At 37.6% G+C, this 18,226-nt stretch overlaps 2 protein-coding genes across 2 annotated transcripts; one reads left to right on the forward strand and one right to left on the reverse strand.

The window, feature by feature from the left end:
- Positions 1-1,340: 1,340 nt before the first annotated feature.
- nelfcd (negative elongation factor complex member C/D) lies at positions 1,341-9,990 on the forward strand. The gene is made up of 15 exons (XM_065279646.2): positions 1,341-1,505; positions 1,911-2,017; positions 2,139-2,248; positions 2,382-2,491; positions 3,912-4,019; positions 4,115-4,267; positions 4,402-4,532; positions 4,625-4,790; positions 5,514-5,648; positions 6,517-6,656; positions 6,798-6,912; positions 7,235-7,330; positions 9,286-9,426; positions 9,510-9,639; positions 9,752-9,990. The coding sequence occupies exons 1-15, from the start codon at positions 1,449-1,451 to the stop codon at positions 9,784-9,786; spliced, it is 1,734 nt and encodes a 577-aa protein (XP_065135718.1). The 5' UTR covers positions 1,341-1,448; the 3' UTR covers positions 9,787-9,990.
- A 1,181-nt stretch (positions 9,991-11,171) lies between these two features.
- Positions 11,172-18,126, reverse strand: ctsz (cathepsin Z). The gene is made up of 6 exons (XM_065279653.2): positions 17,967-18,126; positions 16,179-16,342; positions 14,379-14,558; positions 12,035-12,185; positions 11,789-11,954; positions 11,172-11,715 (listed from the first exon to the last, which is right to left on the reverse strand). The coding sequence occupies exons 1-6, from the start codon at positions 18,092-18,094 to the stop codon at positions 11,590-11,592; spliced, it is 915 nt and encodes a 304-aa protein (XP_065135725.1). The 5' UTR covers positions 18,095-18,126; the 3' UTR covers positions 11,172-11,589.
- Between the last annotated feature and the right edge of the window lie 100 nt (positions 18,127-18,226).

An 18,226-nucleotide genomic window follows, 5' to 3' on the forward strand; every position in this document is an offset into this window, starting at 1 on the left:
GTTTATCCATAGTAAAATACCAAGCGGCTTTGTATGCTTTATTCATACTGTGTACAAACTTTGGATCCAGAATAGACTTCTGGACAAAGTTTACACTGGATGATTTTAAAGGGAACTGCTAAAAATGGCTCTTTTGAGAGGTGAGATCTCTTTCAATGTGCTGCACGTGTGCAGAACCGTCTCCTCTAGGGGGCGCTTGTCGGGCTTTATTAGCTTTGATTATTTGCATAAATATCATACTACAATCACAAACGATTGTTGACATTTTGCATTTTTACACAGACAGATTTATATTGCAAAGAGCCTAAAATAACAACAACTATTAAAAATTGTGCATTTTAACTAAGATGCTTTGAGGGCGAACATGGAATAACAATAACTTTTAAACCATGCATTGGGAATAAATTATCTGTCAAGCAGTAATATCAGTTTAATTGTCTACTAGTCTGCTAATACAGAAGTCTGAATAGTGTTGAGTGCTGATAAAACATTACATATTTCACACACAAATAAATTAATATAAGAAATGGATGTAGGGATTATAGAGTACCTGCTCTTTCTTTCTGATCTCCATATCTTGTCCTGTTCCCACATCTAAACTTTGATTGATGATGTCTTCATGTTATTCTGTGTCAGTAAAGAATATAAACACAGAATCATCAGTTGATACTTACAAACTGCAAATGATAACTCTAATGCAATAAAGGCGAATTAATAGTCTAAATGGCTATACTATCCACACACTTGAGTCATTTTCACCTAAGCTGAACAGTTTGCATCTGTGTATATGACTGTCGGTGGATTATTATTTCCATCTTAATAAATCGTTTTGTCAAATAATTATACATTTTCAGGTGCTTCAAGTCTGCGAGCAGTAAAGCCCGCCTCTTTGCATTTGATTGGTCAGCTCCAACACTTTGACATTGACGAGCGCAAATGACAAGGCCCGTTACTAAAATCAGGCAATTATTTCACTTTTTTATATAAATACAGCCTCTCTGTTTCCTCAGTGGTGTGTACACTTTTGTCCTCAGCCACACCATAAAAAAAATATTGTTTTATTTCTATGAAGGCCGTTTCTCAAACGAAAGAGATCGCATATGCAGGCTGCATACGTCATCAAGCCTGGTGTATTTTAGTTAACTGAGCATTTCATTCGCAAGTCATACGCATATTACATCAATTTAAGATTAGTTAAGTATAATAGTAAACGTTATAATTGTTAATTTTCTAAAATAAGACCCTACAAATGCGACCTCTGGAGGATGGAGCGGAAATGGCCGAAGTCTCCTCATCGCGGTGTTCTGTCTACGCCAGTCCTACAGGAGGCGCGCTAGCACGATGTTAGATGACGTAATACACACGCGCCGTTAGGCTTTCTCGTACGTATTTTGTAAACACTCGCTTGTCTGAATTAAATATTTACGTTTGCTTTTGCATTTCTCGGCATGGATGAAGAATATTACAGCAACGCTGCGGAATGGGATGCACAAGATGGAAACATGGTAGTTTACTGTTCACACGTTACAGATATGACGCTATATTTGATTTTCTACTAGTCTGATAGGTGTTGAGTAGGCTAAATGGATTACAAATGATGAGTTTGATTTTTACTGTAATGGTAACATGGTGCAATGATGATATAAAATGGAAATTTGATATGTATACCATGGTATTGAATGGTTACTGTGTCATAGTTACATGTACATGGTAAGGAATCCCTTGTAACTGTGTTACCATGCATTTTAAATCTGGTTTATAAATTATAAAGTAATGCAATTTTGCATTGCATACATTAAATCTTGCATGCATTTATAATCTATTTACTTACTTTATTTTGCAAGGTATTGCACATTTTGCTTGTATGACTTAAATTTCCCACTGAAAGATTTCTTCTTCTGTTGCTACAGGAGGATGGTGATCCTGAAACTGATGGGAAAGTTCAGCAGGAATGTCTACAGAAGTTCTCCAGTAGAGACTATATCATGGAGCCTACAGTGTTTAACACGCTGAAAACGTTAGTATGAGAATTTGGGTGATTTAGGGAAATTTAATGCAATGTTGTGTCTACATAAACATTTACATTGAGTGATAAACTGTGTATTGTGTCATCGGTGTATTTGTCACCATCTCTACAGATATTTCCAGGCTGGTGGTTCACCTGAGCATGTCATCCAGCTTCTATCAGAAAACTACTCCGCTGTTGCTCAGACAGTAAATTTGCTTGCTGAATGGCTCATTCAGATGGGTAAGACACTGGCAGTATTCGGTTTCAGAGGACTGTTTTTCCAAACAATATTCAATGCATCAATGCTATTATTAAAGAAAACATATGTAGCGTTCACATACAACGCTTGCTTATGTATTTGTGTCATATGTAGGAGTGGAGCCTGCACAAGTTCAGGAGCGTGTGGAGAACCATTTAAAGAGTCTCTTGATCAAACACTTTGACCCTCAGAAAGCAGATTCAATCTTTACTGTTGAAGGAGAGGTGAGTTATAAATATGACTTTAATCTAAAAACCAATCATAAGGGTCAATTTTTTGAAATGGAGATATATACATCACCTGAAAGCTGAAAATAACCTTGCATTGTTTGTTAGTATAGGACAATATTTGGATGAGATACAATTATTTGAAAATCTGGAATCTGAGGGTGCAAAAAAAAGCGAAATATTGAGAAAATCGCCTTTAAAGTTTTCCAAATTAAGTCCTTAGGAATAGGGCTGTCACAATAATTAAATAATTGTCTCATCACGATTGTTTGACCTCATTGCGATGATTTCAGATCACCGCAATGATTGCACATCTCTCTAAAAAACACAAGGGGGAGGAATTAATTTTTTTGCAACCACTACAGACATGTGGTCCAGTACTAATATGACATTAGTAGGATTGGCTACTATTTGAGGCTCATTCTGGTATAGTCAGTTTATTTTGATTGCATTTTTAATTTTAGGTTTTTTTCAGACACTTTATTGTGTTTATTTCTTATGAAGAATTTTCAGTTTTTGAAAGATATATTCATTAAATAATTACTTTTAAATATGTGTTATGCGTATTAATATTTACTGCCAGGTAAACGTTGCAAAAGATTTAATTCAAATAATCACAACAATGTGTAAAAAAAATTTTCATGAACAAACAAAAAATGTATTAGAATTAAATGTCAAAGCAATAAAACAGACAATTAATCGTCATAATCGCCAAAATTTGACAAATTTCATATTCGTGACAGCCCTACTTAGCAACACATATTACTAATGATGAATACATTTTTGAAATTTATGGTAAGAAATTTACTAAATATCTTCATGGAACATGATATTTACTTGATATCATAATGATTTTGGCATAAAAAATCTATAATTTTGACCCATACAATGAATTTTTGGTAATTTGCTAAAAATATACCGTGCTACTTATGACATCATGATTATGTTTCTTTACATTTATGATTTAGTGCATTAGAATTGTATGAAAGATAATGATGAATATATAAACCTGTCATAAGAGTCTGTGAAAACCCATTTTTGTGATTTACTGTTATCTACATAATCTTTAATATTGACCAAGTAGTCATGTCAAAGATTGAAATAAAGTTTGATGCTCTAGATCTCATCATTAGATTATGAGACTTTATCCTGGATTTCACACACAAGGTCACACATATGACCAAAAACAGCACTACTATCTACATGAGCTCATTGTCTTTGTAAGCAAATCTCCATTTATGCAATTTATTTGACAGACGCTTTAATCCAAAGTAACCTAATGTGCATTCAAATTATACGTTATCAGTAAATTTGGCAATATGATAAACAGTGTATAATTAATATGTAACAATAATTTATGGCCTTAGGATGTTCAAGTTTGATTCATTAGACTAATGCATGTAATAATATCTGTTAGACCCCGGCATGGCTGGAACAGATGATAGCTCACACAACATGGAGAGATCTCTTCTACAAACTGGCCGAGGCGCATCCAGACTGTCTGATGCTTAACTTCACTGTCAAGGTATAGCAGCACACCAGTTAGGGGGTGGAGACAGTCAAAACTGAAATGATTTTGGTATAACTTGTAGTGTTGTTTTTTTTCGTCGTTGTATGTAGTTGATTTCAGATGCCGGATATCAAGGGGAAATCACAAGCGTGTCCACGGCTTGTCAGCAGTTGGAGGTTTTCTCCAGAGTCCTTCGTACGTCTCTCGCCACACTGCTGGATGGTGGAGAGCAGAACCTGGAGAAGAACCTGCCTGAATTTGCGGTGAGTATCACAATGAGATAAAATTGTGTTTGTGTTCTCCTTTCTTTGTTATTAATTGCAAAACATTTTCCTGAAGAAATTCAGCAGTACCTTTCAAATTCCGATTTGATCATATTCATTGTGTTTTCGAGCAGAAGATGGTGTGTCATGGTGAGCACACGTACCTGTTTGCCCAGTCCATGATGTCTATCCTTGCTCAGGAGGAGCAGGGCGGCTCAGCCATGCGCCGCATCGGACAGGAAGTACAGAAATACGCCCATGAAAGGTACAGAGTAACACATTGTATAAATTTGTGTAACATTTCTAAATGTTTGCTGTGTATAAAACCATCTTATTATTTTGAAACCCTTTGTTTAGGGGACACGATGCCAGTCAAATCACATTAGCGCTGGGCACGGCTGCAGCCTATCCACGAGCATGCCAGGCTCTGGGTGCCATGCTGTCTAAAGGGGCTCTGAACCCAGCCGACATCACAGTTTTGTTTAAGATGTTCAGTAGCATGGATCCACCTCCTGTCGAACTGGTCAGAATCTGCTCTTATTTCAACTAGCTTAACCCATTAAAAGATTTATTAAAGATTACAAAGCAATTGCTAGTTCAACACTTCTCAGTTGTTTATCCATGTGGCAAACCCCAAGATTGCTCATAAAAAGACAGTGATTAAAATAATTTTTGGGTGGTTTCCTAGACAGGGATTATCTTAAGAAAGGATTAGGCCTTAGTTTAATTATTAAATATAGTTTTAACAAACATGCCTTACTAAAAACATTACTTGTGTGCATTTTGAAGCAAAACAAAGGGCACTGATGTATTTTAAGATATGTCAGTGCAAGTTGTTTTCAGTTTGGACAGCTCTAGTCTAGTCTAATCCCTGTCCGGGAAACCACCTCATAAAGTTGGATTTGGTGACTCATACATCCAACTTATAAATAAAAAAAAAACCCTAAGATGAAGAAATTTACTTAAATGCCTCCAAAACACTCTTTGTCCAGTATCCTAACGAAAACACTTCAACTATTCACAAATTCCCAGGAAATTTTCGGACAGTACAATTAACCCCACGTTAGTTTTGCCCCGCTTACCCCTGCTGCTTATCATACAAAAATGGAAAAGAAAACTAACTTTGAAATGAAATGTTGGAATGCATTATTATTAATCACATGAACCCAAAAATATGCCAAGCTATTATCATTACATAAGCTGTTTCACACACAATTTCAACCAAACCCATCTCTTCTTTATGTAGATCAGAGTTCCTGCTTTCCTGGATTTGTTCATGCTGTCACTATTCAAACCTGGTGCTAAAATCAACCAGGACCACAAACACAAATACATCCATATTTTAGCCTATGCAGCTAGCGTTGTAGAAACATGGAAAAAGGTTTGTATTAAAATACTCCTTTATCATATATTTTAGGATTACAGATGTTGACCCTGTCTAAGAAATCCAGGCTAAAGTCTTAATCTTAATTATGAGATTAGGAGCATTAAAGTTGGATTTCATTGTATTTAATGACCTTATTAAAGATATTCAAGGGGGCATTTCACAAAAATCTGACGTTTTCCATTGTTTAAGTGCTATAATTGGGCTATAATAAGTGCTTCTAATCAACATATAGGTTAAAAGATCCACCCAGTAACTTAGTTTTAATAAACCATTCTCTGCAAGCATGTGATAAAATAGTTCATTGAAATGTGGCTCCCCTTGTGATGTCATAAGGGGGTAATACCGCCCCTTAGTCTGCACTAGTCTGAGCTAAAACTTCGTACTCTGGGGACACCAAATTTTTTTTGACATGTTAAAAAAGTCTTGTGAAATGTCCCCTTTAATGATATCAAGGTTATATTTTCACAGAAAGTTCTTTACATTATGTAGAATGATTTATACAGAAACTAAATCACAAAAAATGACTTTAGCTGTATGTTCACAATTTAGTTTGGCCATTAAAGTCAACTGTACAGCTTTCCAAACATTCACAGACATGTATTACACTGTAAAAAAAGATTTTTGGTTCAACTTAAAAAAGTTAGTACCTGATTGCCTAAAATTTAGTTAATTCACTTAAAAATATTAGTTGACTCAAAAAAAGTTGTGTAAAAATTGTTGCGTAAACTTATATTTTAAGTTTAATTAGATCAATATTTTAAAGCAACTAGGTAACTAACTTTAAGTTGAACCCACTTTTTTTAAAGTGTAGACATAGGAGAAGGTATTGTGGTGAATAACATACAATATGTGTTATTTCTAGAACAAGCGTGTTAATATAAACAAGGATGAGCTCAAGTCAACCTCGAAGGCCATAGAGACGGTTCATAATCTCTGCTGCAATGAAAACAAAGGAGCTACTGAGCTGGTGGCAGAACTCAGCACATTATACCAGTGTATAAGGTATAAACAAGCATGTATTTTATTTCTGCGTAGCATTAAAACTTCAACTTTGTCATTCATTGTTGTTGTTTTTTTGTTTTGTTCATTTGATATATGTGTGTGTGTGTGTGTGTGTGTGTGTGTGTGTGTGTGTGTATGCAGGTTTCCAGTGGTAGCAATGGGAGTGTTAAAGTGGGTTGACTGGACAGTGTCTGAACCACGATATTTCCAGCTACAGACGGATCACACTCCTGTACATTTAGCCCTGCTGGATGAGGTATCGTACCATCACACACTGGACAAAAAAACTTCTGGACATCGGTTGCACATGATTAAATTAGGTTTTTTTTAAATGAAATTAACATTCACTAAAATTCTTTTTTTTTTTAATAAAACTTCATTCAATCATGTGCAACCGGAGTTTTTCAGTGCATCATAGTGTACAAATATGTTGGTAATGCTAGACTATCCAGAAAACAAATATGTGGTGTTTAGTTATTGAATTATAGCACCACCTTATGGTTTTATTGAGACTCAACTGATCATCCAAAACCCACTTACTTGAGAAAATAATGTGTGCCTCTGCATTTATTTCTCAGATCAGCACATGCCATCAGCTTCTTCATCCTCAGGTCTTACAATTGCTGATTAAACTGTTTGAGACGGACCATTCGCAGCTCGATGTCATGGAACAGGTATGTACGACCCAAAAACCCCCATTTACACAGCACTCTGATCCAAGGTAATGTGAACACAAACACGTCCCGTAAATGTTCTGGGATTGCTCCCCTAAAAAAGGACCTAGTAACATTGGCGTAACATTTACGGAAGGTTCATGTGTGAACAAAGACGGAAACAATGTCGTCAGGGGCGTGCCGTGTCATCGCAGCAATAAGTTATGGTTCAGCTCTTTAAAACAGGGGATTTACATGCAGATTAACATTTACAATGAGAAATCTCTGCAAACTGGAGTTAAAGGATTAGTCAATTTTCTTAAGAAAAATCCAGATAATTTACTCACCACCATGTCATCCAAAATGTTGATGTCTTTCTTTGTTCAGTCGAGAAGAAATTATGTTTTTTGAGGAAAACATTCCAGGACTTTAATGAACCCCAACACTTAACAGTTTAAAATTGCAGTTTCAAAGGACTCTAAACGATCTCAAACGAGGCATAAGGGTCTTATATAGCGAAACGATTGTCATTTTTGGCAAGAAAAATAACAAATGTGCACTTTCAAACCACAATTTCTCGTCTTCCTCCGGTCGTGTGAGGCGCCAGCTCAACCTGACGTAATACGTCATCACGTCAAGAGGTCACGGATGATGTATGCGAAACTACGCCCCAGTGTTTACAAGTGTGGAGAAAGAGGACCGTTCCGACGTTGTTGTATGTCGAATGATACTAATTAATGTCTTTGTGTCAGTTTATTTATTAAAATGGTCCACAAATGTGCGTTTCATATGTGTAACACATGACCTTTCCACGTCATTACACAATTACATGAGGTTGCACTGGCTTGTCACACAGCCGGAGGAAGACGAGAAGTTGTGATTTAAAAGTGCATTTTTTTTTCTTGCCAAAAATGACAATCGTTTCGCTAGATAAGACCCTTATGCCTCATTTGAGATCGTTTAGATTCCTTTGAAACTGCAATTTTAAGCTGTATTAAAACTGTTAAGTGTTGGGGTCTATTAAAGTCCATTAAAATGAGAAAAATCCTGGAATGTTTTCCTCAAAAAACACAATTTCTTCTCGACTGAACAAAGTAAGACATCAATATTTTGGATGACATGGTGGTGAGTAAATTATCTGGATTTTTCTTATTGTCCCTTTAAAGCATTAGTCCATTTTTTTAAATAAGTAGGATCTACCCCCATCTAGTGGTGGAATTGTATTTTGCATTCAAACGAATAGTGCTCTCTAGCGCCTCGCCTTTCCAAATCCTTGTTGCAACTACGGTGGCCGTTATGTAATCACTGATCTCCGTGTCCGTTTCAGCTGGTTCACACGTTCTGAATGAAAACGCGTTGTAGAAACGCGTTGGTAGGCAAGTGCTTTTTGTCCCTCTCTGCTATTATAGTTTATCAATACGGCGGAACGACATGGAAGCCTCCTTGTACTTACCCGTTCAATGTAAGTAAAGAGAAGAAATTCTGAGCTTACAAAGAAAAGTCAGATCACTGGTAGAGGTCATTTGACACCAACGAGGACATATTTATGAATAAAGACATTGATTTTGATTAATAAAACACTTAAAATCCTACTTACAGTCCCTTTAAGGGAGCTCCTCACTATGCATGACAGAACAAAACAGCACATCACACGCTCCTTCATGATCTTATCATAAACAAAAATCCACACGGATAATAAGCAAACTTCAGATGCTGTGGAGAATAAAAACCACTATACGTCACGTGTCCTAACAGGATCTTTAAAGTATGTGTGTGTGAATGCACACAGAGATTCCGGAAAATCATTGGTAGCGTGAAAGAACCAGAAGTCAAATGATTCCGGACAATTCCCTGACACATTTTCCATGTATTTTCTGTGTGAAAAGGCTCCACCGACCCTGTTTTGTACAGCCTACCTGTCGCTTTTAAATTTCAAGCCTTCAGATTCACGGCCATCTTATCTCTTTTTGTTTTAGATGGAGTTGAAGAAGACCTTACTAGATCGAATGGTTCATCTTCTGAGTCGAGGTTATGTTCTTCCGGTGGTCGGCTACATCCGCAAATGTCTGGAGAAACTCAACACGGATATTTCACTCATCAGATACTTTGTTACAGAGGTGAGATTCATACTCATGATGCATAAAATATTTATCTGATGACTGTGTGCAGTCTGAAGTCGAGTCTTTATGTTTTTGGACAGGTTCTGGATGTAATCGCACCTCCGTACACTTCCGACTTTGTCCAGCTGTTTTTGCCCATTTTAGAGAACGACAGCATAGCAGGAACGATCCGTACTGAGGGAGAACACGACCCGGTGGCTGAGTTCATTGGTAAGTTGTCAAACAACTTGAACAAGTGTTCCCAGAACAGCCAATATTTTATCCCAAGGATGTAGCAAGGACATACCCGTGCATTGACTATTGCAATTTTCCTTTCTTGCAGCTCACTGCAAATCCAACTTCATAATGATGAACTGAGATCGTATGATCAACTTCATTTGGGAGACTCAACCAATGAGAGCAGAGCATTCTTTCATGAGACGGACAACCAGAACATGATTGACCAATGGTGAATACCAGAATGTACAGTTTTGTTTTTCTGATCATTTCCAAAAAAGAAATGTTGAGCTACATGAAATAGTTTTTGTATATTGAATTTTTTATTAAACATGATTGAACTAAGCCTACAGCGTTATCATTTCAAGTCTTCAACACTGTAGCTGCTTCGCATGGTACAACAGTATTCATTTTTAGATGGCTTCTTACCATTAAGCCCGGAGTATAATCTGTTATTTACATGTACGCGAACGTACACAGATGGTCGAATGGACAAGCATAGTTGCAAAGCATAGTTTATTTGACTCGTATGTGTACACAGACATTCGACGCATGCGCATTGCGACAAAATGCAATGCACCTCCTGGACTACATACTACATTTTCCTGTACGTAGTACACGCGGTTACAAAAATCCAGCACATTCACCATTCTAATAACGAAATTTGCATCACATGCACTGTACGCAGAGAGTTGCGGACCCTCGCATATGCGTATGTATGGTATCTAGCTTCAGGGGCTGTTTACACTTGGTATTAAGATGTGTTTTCATTGATCGGATCACAAGTGGACGAGAGAGACACATTACGTTTACACCTGGTATTTAAATCCGTCTCTTTTGTCCACTGTCGAACGCTTCTGTCCTGAATACTGTAAGGGGGTGGTCTGTGAGACGGTGGGCGAGTCTCTCTGCTGTCATTCAAACGCGAGCGGGAGTAATTATGAGTTTATATGGAAGCAAACTAATATTATGTCAAAGTCCGCTGCTTGTTTAGCAAGTATACATGCTGCACAGTGTTTTGTACGTTTATGTTGGAGCTTTCTCTGAATTTTCAGCGCAATTGATGAAATAGGATCGCGCAACTTTCACGCTTTCAAAACGAAACTACGGAGAACACCCGCAGTAGTTTTATCAATGAAAGGCTAAAAATAGCGCTGTTCACCGTATGTTCACGCCAGAAGTCAAAAAAGACGTAAAACTTGTGTTTAATACCTCAGATGAGATAAATGGGCGGAGAGAAGGCGGTCGCGTGTGGCTGTTCGAACACATTCAACCACATTTGCGTTCCGCAACTCCAAAGCGATCCGATCGAAAGTGGTTTCGACTACCTCTGGATGTGGTTGAAAGTGGTTGAAAGTGGACGCGTTCAAAACGTTTTGAACACCGTTTACACCTGGCATTAACGTCGTCCACTTGTGATCCGATCGACAAAAACGCATGTTAATGCCAAGTGTAAACAGCCTCTTAGATACCATACCGTAATCTGGGCATTTTAACAAATGAAACTGTAAATAAACAAGAACAAGTTGTAAACCATAAGACTTTATTGAAGATTGCGATTAAAAACTATAAAAAGACTGATTTGAATACATCGAACTGTGACTTTAGACAGGCATACATTATCATAGTTTGATGCTAAAGACTAAAACAATTTCATTATCACACCAGGCCATCAGATGACCATTTACAAAATCCAAAATGTTCTTGTATTAAAAAAAGTTGAGTGCTTTTCCCTTTCTATTATCAAGCGGCGTAGACGATCACTTAAAGAGCAACATTGGTTGCAGGCAGACGAATGCATATTTAAAAAGTATAAACCATTGCAGTATTCCTGAGTGTTCCTTTAAAATCTCTTAAAAACCACTGCAACTAATACTGGCAGTGTTATAAAATCATTTTCATGGCTTTGATTCTGATACATGGCAAATGTATGGAATTTGCTACCTATAGGTAGTTCTTGGGTAGAATTGGGTCTCCAAACATGCAGTCCTCTTCGATAGCGAGGTTGTACTGGCTGCCGGTGCCTCCCTTGTACGCACTGGTGACGATTCTGAGCCAGCCTTTCTCTCCCTATGCACGAAAAATGTGTGTTGTTGAATATCCTAAAATGTGCGAAAAAAGTAAAACTTAAGATCTTGCTTACCCATGGTTCTCCCCAAGAATTACGGACGATCCAGTACTCCACTCCGTTCTCATCAACACCCCAACCGGCCACTGATATGATGTGGTTTATGTAGGGGTCTTGTACTAACTCTGAATACAGGCCACCGGTGTACGCATCCAGTTTGTCGGTCGCCATGATCCCACAACTGCAGAGGTAAGTGATCTTTAGGTAGTAAGACCTCAAAACCGAATCGCAGATAATAACGAATGGTGGTTATTAAATTACCTGATGGGTCCTCCGGTGTAGATCTCCGCTTTCATCTTATCCAGGCCACTCACTGAGCCATATTCATTTACTTTCCAGAGAGTGAAGTTTTTTACGATGTTACACACGTCAAAGGTTGTGCAAGTGCCACACTGATTGAATAAATTGCACTCTGAAAAACAAAATCACAGAATAAAGCCTCACTATGCCGTCATGTTTGCAATGCCTACAGATCTTGCAAAAGTATTTTGTCCCCAAGTTCTTTTCCCGAAGAATGTCATTCATTAAAGGGACACTCCACTTTTTTTGAATATATGCTCATTTTCTAGCTCCCCTAGATTAAAACATTTGATTTTTACCGTTTTGGAATCCATTCAGCTGATCTCTGGGTCTGGCGGTACAACTTTTAGCATAGCTTAGCATAATCCATTGAATCTGATTAGACCATTAGCATTGCGCTCAAAAATAACCAAAGAGTTTTGATATTTTTCCTATTTAAAACTTGATGCATGACGCAATGATATTAGGCAGCGCCTGAAAATAGTCCCCTTGGTTACTCTGAATAGCAGGGGACTATTTTCAGGTGCTGCGTAATATCACTACGCCTCCTGCAGCCATGTTACAGCAGCAAAGTCCTTGATTATTACGCCAGAATGAGAGTATAGTTCCTAGCTATATCGGCCTAGAAAATCGCAACGATTAATTTTTTGTCAGTCTTAGGGGCTGTTTACACTTTGTATTTAGATGTGTTTTCATTGATCGGATCACAAGTGGACAAGAGAGACACATTACGTTTACACCTGGTATTTAAATCCGTCTCTTTTGTCCACTTTCGACCGCTTTTGTCCTGAATACTGTGAGGGGACAGTCCTTGAGACGGTGGGCGAGTCTCTATGCTGTCATTCAAACGCGAGCGGGAGTAATTATGAGTTTATATGGACGCAAACTAATATTACGCCGGAGTCCGCTGCTTGTTTAGCAAGTATACATGCTGCACAGTGTTTTGTACATGAATATGTAAGAGCTTTCTCTGAATTTTCAGCGCAATTGATGAAATAGGATCGTGCAACTTTCACGCTTTCAAAACGAAACTACAGAGAACACCCGCAGTAGTTTTATCAATGAAAGGCTAAAAATAGCGCTGTTCACCGTATGTTCACACCAGAAGTAAAAAAAGATGTAAAACTTGTGTTTAATACCTCAAATTAGATAAATGGGCGGAGAGAAGGCGGTCGCGTGTGGCTGTTCGAACACATTCAACCACATTTGCGTTCCGCAACTCTAAAGCGATCCAATCGAAAGTGGTTTCGACTACCTCTGGATGTGGTTGAAAGTGGTCGAAAGTGGATGCATTCAAAACTTTTGAACACCGTTTACACCTGGCTTTAACATCGTCCACTTGTGATCCGATCGACGAAAACACATGTTAATGCCAAGTGTTAGTACACGATGTACTACAAAAAAGTTTTTAATAGGAAAAAGATCCAAACTGTTTGGTTATTTTTGAGCGCAATGCTAATGGTGTAATCAGACTCAATGGATTATGCTAAGCTATGCTAAAAGTGGTACCGCCCAACCCGGAGATCGGCTAAATGGATTCCAAAACGGTAAAAATCAAATGTTTAACTCTAAGGGAGCTGGAAAATGAGCAAATTTTCAAAAAAAGTAGAGTGTCCCCTTAAGGGTTGACGATTGGCTCTTTTTACTGTAAGGCGGGACTAGAGCGGCCATGTTGACCGTTACGATCTTCCTTATGGGCAAAGGCTAAATGGGATACAGCTGTGGCCAAATCTCGCAAGGTTTAGCGTTATGATAAAAACAGTGTTTCTTGCTAGATAGGATACAGCTACGGCCTAATCCTGTGAAATGTTGGGTTAAGGGTAAGGTTTGGGGCTAGGATTAGGATGAAAACAGCACTCAACCAAGTGAGATTTCACAAGATTTTGGCTGTAGCTGTATCCCTTCTAGCCATAACCCCATTCATGGCAATAGCAGTGATGCATCTTGGGTAAATATATATTTGAGTTTGTTCAAATCACAGTTGAGAGCAATGGTCTTATGTAACAATTTTACGTTATAAAACACTGAAAACATTTCTGCTTTTCACTTCTCTGGTTTCAGTTGTTTTAATGTCGTTGCATTGTGAAATGTCTTGGAGCACAATTCATAAGCAAAAGCATTGTGCGTTGGCCAAATGCCCGCTTGTTTATGTATGCAAATTCACAAATTCAGTCACAAACAATGTAGCAGCCATCCAAAACACCACAGCAACCACATAGCACTGCATCATTGACTTTTGGACAAGACAAGTTTTTTTAAGAAAAACAAGTTATTTCCGTAGTAGCTTTAAGGTGCCTTTGCTTACCCTGATCTTTGGCTTGATAGTTGTTGCAGGTCTCATCAGGGATGCCATTAGTGTGAGCATATTCCCACACGCCGGAATGATCTCCACCATGGCAGGAACCCGCGTTTCCACAGTCTATGACGTTCTGAACAGAGAGATAAGCTGACGGCCACGCTGCTTTGCGCTTGATGTTAATACGATCTAAAATAAAGAAGAGAATCAAGTTTCAGGCATGTGAAAGTAATGGTTCAACTACAAAACATACATTCTTATTTTACATTCTCATGTTTCAAACCCATATGATTTTTTTTCTTCCAGTTAACTCATATGCAAAAACTGTGTAATTACAATAACTTATTTAAAGGTGCAATGTGAGACTTTTGACAGAAATGCATTATAATATACGCAAGGCATAATTGACGACGGGCCATTGAATTATTCGAAAACAATGAATACTTTTACACCGGGAAGTAGGAATGTCCAACGAGAAGTAGGAATGTCCCATTTGTTTACCTAAAGATCTTTTTGATGGTTAGTAAATGACAACGAGAAGTAGGAATGTCCGATTTTTTTTACCTAAAAATCTTTTTGATGATTAGTAAAATGTGCAGCGAGGAAAATAAGTATTTGACACATCCCTATCGGTACTAATTGATATCAGCAGCTTTAGTCCAAATTGATGGCCTTTAAAGGCTTTCATTACCCAGAGGCACACAGGAAAGACTTTATGATGGGTAAAAGCAAAGAACTCTCTCAAGATCTTTGTATGTTTGTATGATAGGGGGCAGTGTTTCTCTCTCAGTACTGACAGATTTCACTGGCTTTCTATGCCATTGTGTGCCTTGTTCTCTTCATGTGTTTAATACTTATTCCCTGTGTCATTTCCCTTTATTTATTATGACTCAACTTGTATACTTAAATGTTTCTTTATAAATTCAATATTTGGCTTGATTGCTACATCTGGTGGAAATTTTGTGTCAATAGCCCACTTAGAAATCCCCTTACTGATAAAAATGCTGATGTGTCAAATACTTATTTTCCCCACTGTACATTTCAGACACTGAACTATTGCTTTAACTGATGCAGCCTAGGGCTAGGCTGACAAATTAAACAGGAACTTAGCCCTTTTTTCAAGACTTCACATGAATGCAGTCTATATAAAAACATGTGACTGACAACATTCAAAGTTGATAAAAGGAAGTCACATGCTTACAAACATGCACACCATAAAACCAAAAACCTGTAGATCAGGGAAAACAGCTGCAAGTTATAAATGGTGATTTAGACAGTCAGATGATAGTCAGATGATACAGACGATGATCACAAAACCAAAGGGTATAAACACTGTAAGAGATCATTAGACATCTAGGTCATCGTATTTTTTAATGATTAAACAATCTTATGATTTCCTCTTGTACTATCGTTGTAGAGAAACTAACTCAGAGTCACTTTTTAAAAGTTTGAACTTATTCATCAGCAGACACTTTGATCCAAAGCAATGTTGCCACTTCACCCAAAAATGAAAATTCTGTCATCATTTACCCACCTAAATGTTGTTACAAACCTGTATGAGTTTCTTTATTCTGTCGAACACAGAAGAAGATATTTTAATAAACTGTGGTGAGCACACAGTTGAAGGTACCCATTGACTTCCATAGTTTTTGTTTTTCCGACTATGGAAGCAAACGATAACTAAATTATCATTTTTGGGTGAACTAGCCCTTTAAGTTGCTATTAGTTAATGCAAAATTGTATCTGTAGCATTCAAACATTATCGACATACTTAAACCCGTTTAGTTTTTACAGCAAGTTTACTCTTACCTGCAAGGGCACTTGTGCTTCCATGTGCCCAGCAAGACCCGCAGTATTGGGGTATATGTTGGTTGCGTGTTGTGCTAACGTAGTTGACGCCGTTAATGTTCCTCCAATCCCAAACTTTAGGTAGGTCTTTTAAATTCATATATTCATAAGGACGTGGTCTATTTCTGAAGAACAAAAAGAAAAACAAATGGCTCGAATTAACTTTTTACAAGACAGATCCGCACTGATAGATTTCAGGATATTTTGGATATTAAACAATAAAATGACAGCAAATTGACAGGCTCAACACACTGTAATCCTCACTGACCCCACAAATGGAAAAGGCACTCACAGCAAGCAGAAAAGGGGCCATATATGAAAAACCATGCACAGGCCATCTGTCCATCAGTTAATAATAAAAATGGGAACTACATCTTGAGAGCATGACATTTAACACAAGCAGGTGTGAGCAAACGGTCTCAAGATGTTACGGCTACCTTTTCACCACCCTGGTGTGTTTTTCTCTTAATAATTTTGCACGCTGATATGCCATGATGTGAGACGCCTGCAGTACACTGGGTGACAATGGAGTCAAAAAAATTAGTCTAGTATACAAATTATTATACAATTCAGTGACGTCATGCGTACGGCTAATGAGATGTCGATAAGATACTTAATCAATCCAAAGAACAAAATAAGGAAAAAACTGCTCACTTCCAGTACTCTGCTAAAAAACCCAAAACAAATACTAATAGTTTCCATTACAAATGCCATATGAACCATTAGGGGTTTATTGAAACCAGTACAAAATGTCTTTATTTATTTGGGCTTTACTCCAGTACAATTTAATGGTGTCTTCTGGTTTCCATCTGACAGATAACAGCCCACCAATTATAGATCCCAACAGATTACCAGTAGAGAGTACATTTTATAGTATTCAATGTAGTAAATTCCTAGATATTATAGTGTTTTTATTCTTACCATCAAACTAAACTACAGTATTTACAACAGTAAATCAGTTTATTATAGCAATCTAGTACTGAAAAAAACACTTAAGACCAACATAAGCTGGTGAGCTTGGTTTAGCTGGTCTCCCAACTTGGTTTTAGCTGGTTTTGCTGGTGTACCAAGCTGATCTAGCTGTGTTTTGGTCATTTTTTAAGCTGGTCTAGCTGGACTTAACTAGACCCACCAGCTTTGCAGCCTGGGAGGACCAGCTTAAAACCAGTTACTGCCTCATTAAACCAGCTACCAGTTTATTTTTCACACTAACTAAATCTACAGTATGCTAAAATTACTACAGTTTGCTATAGTTGATAATACTAAAGTATACTACAGTATTTATAACAGAAACAGTAAGTAGTATTAGTACTACGATATGGTAAAAGTGTAACCATTTTGATTATTATCAAAACCATGGTTTTACTACAGTAACCATGGTGGTTTAACTATGGCTATTGAAAACCATAAATTACAAAATAATGGTTATTGAAAACCATAAATTACAAAATATTGGTTGTGGTACCATGTTTTTTTACTGTAGTAAAACCATGGTTAAATTGCGTAAGGTAGCCTACATGGAGTATTTTTAGTGGGAGTCACAAGTTTATTGTCTATTAAAACTAATACAATACTAAAATTCGTTCTTTTTCGAAAAGCGCCCAAAATAAGGAAAACTGCTGTCTAGATAGGCAGCTCACTAGATGTTGAGACACAGCCCTGTCGGATATCTTGCGCTACACAAGTTGCCACATTTAAGTCACAAAAGAAGTATTTTATAAACTTAAGAAAACGGATTGACATGCTTACATGTTTCCATGTTGATTTCTTTTCGGGTGAGGTCTGAAGCAAGGCTCGTTCTCGTTAAAATAACGCCCGGCGAAAACTCCCGTCAGCGTAAACAGACAAAAAAGCAGCACGCGAGCCATGTTGAACATCCGCGGGTCATGTGATCATCACGCGCGTCTACATCGTTTTAACTTCGGAACTAAAGGCGTGGAAAAGAGACTGAAACTAAGTTTTTCATTAGCTATCTGCTAAGTTTAAAGTTAATCCTAATATACATATTT

Source organism: Paramisgurnus dabryanus, chromosome 7, assembly GCF_030506205.2.
Source record: "Paramisgurnus dabryanus chromosome 7, PD_genome_1.1, whole genome shotgun sequence".
NCBI lineage: Eukaryota > Metazoa > Chordata > Actinopteri > Cypriniformes > Cobitidae > Paramisgurnus > Paramisgurnus dabryanus.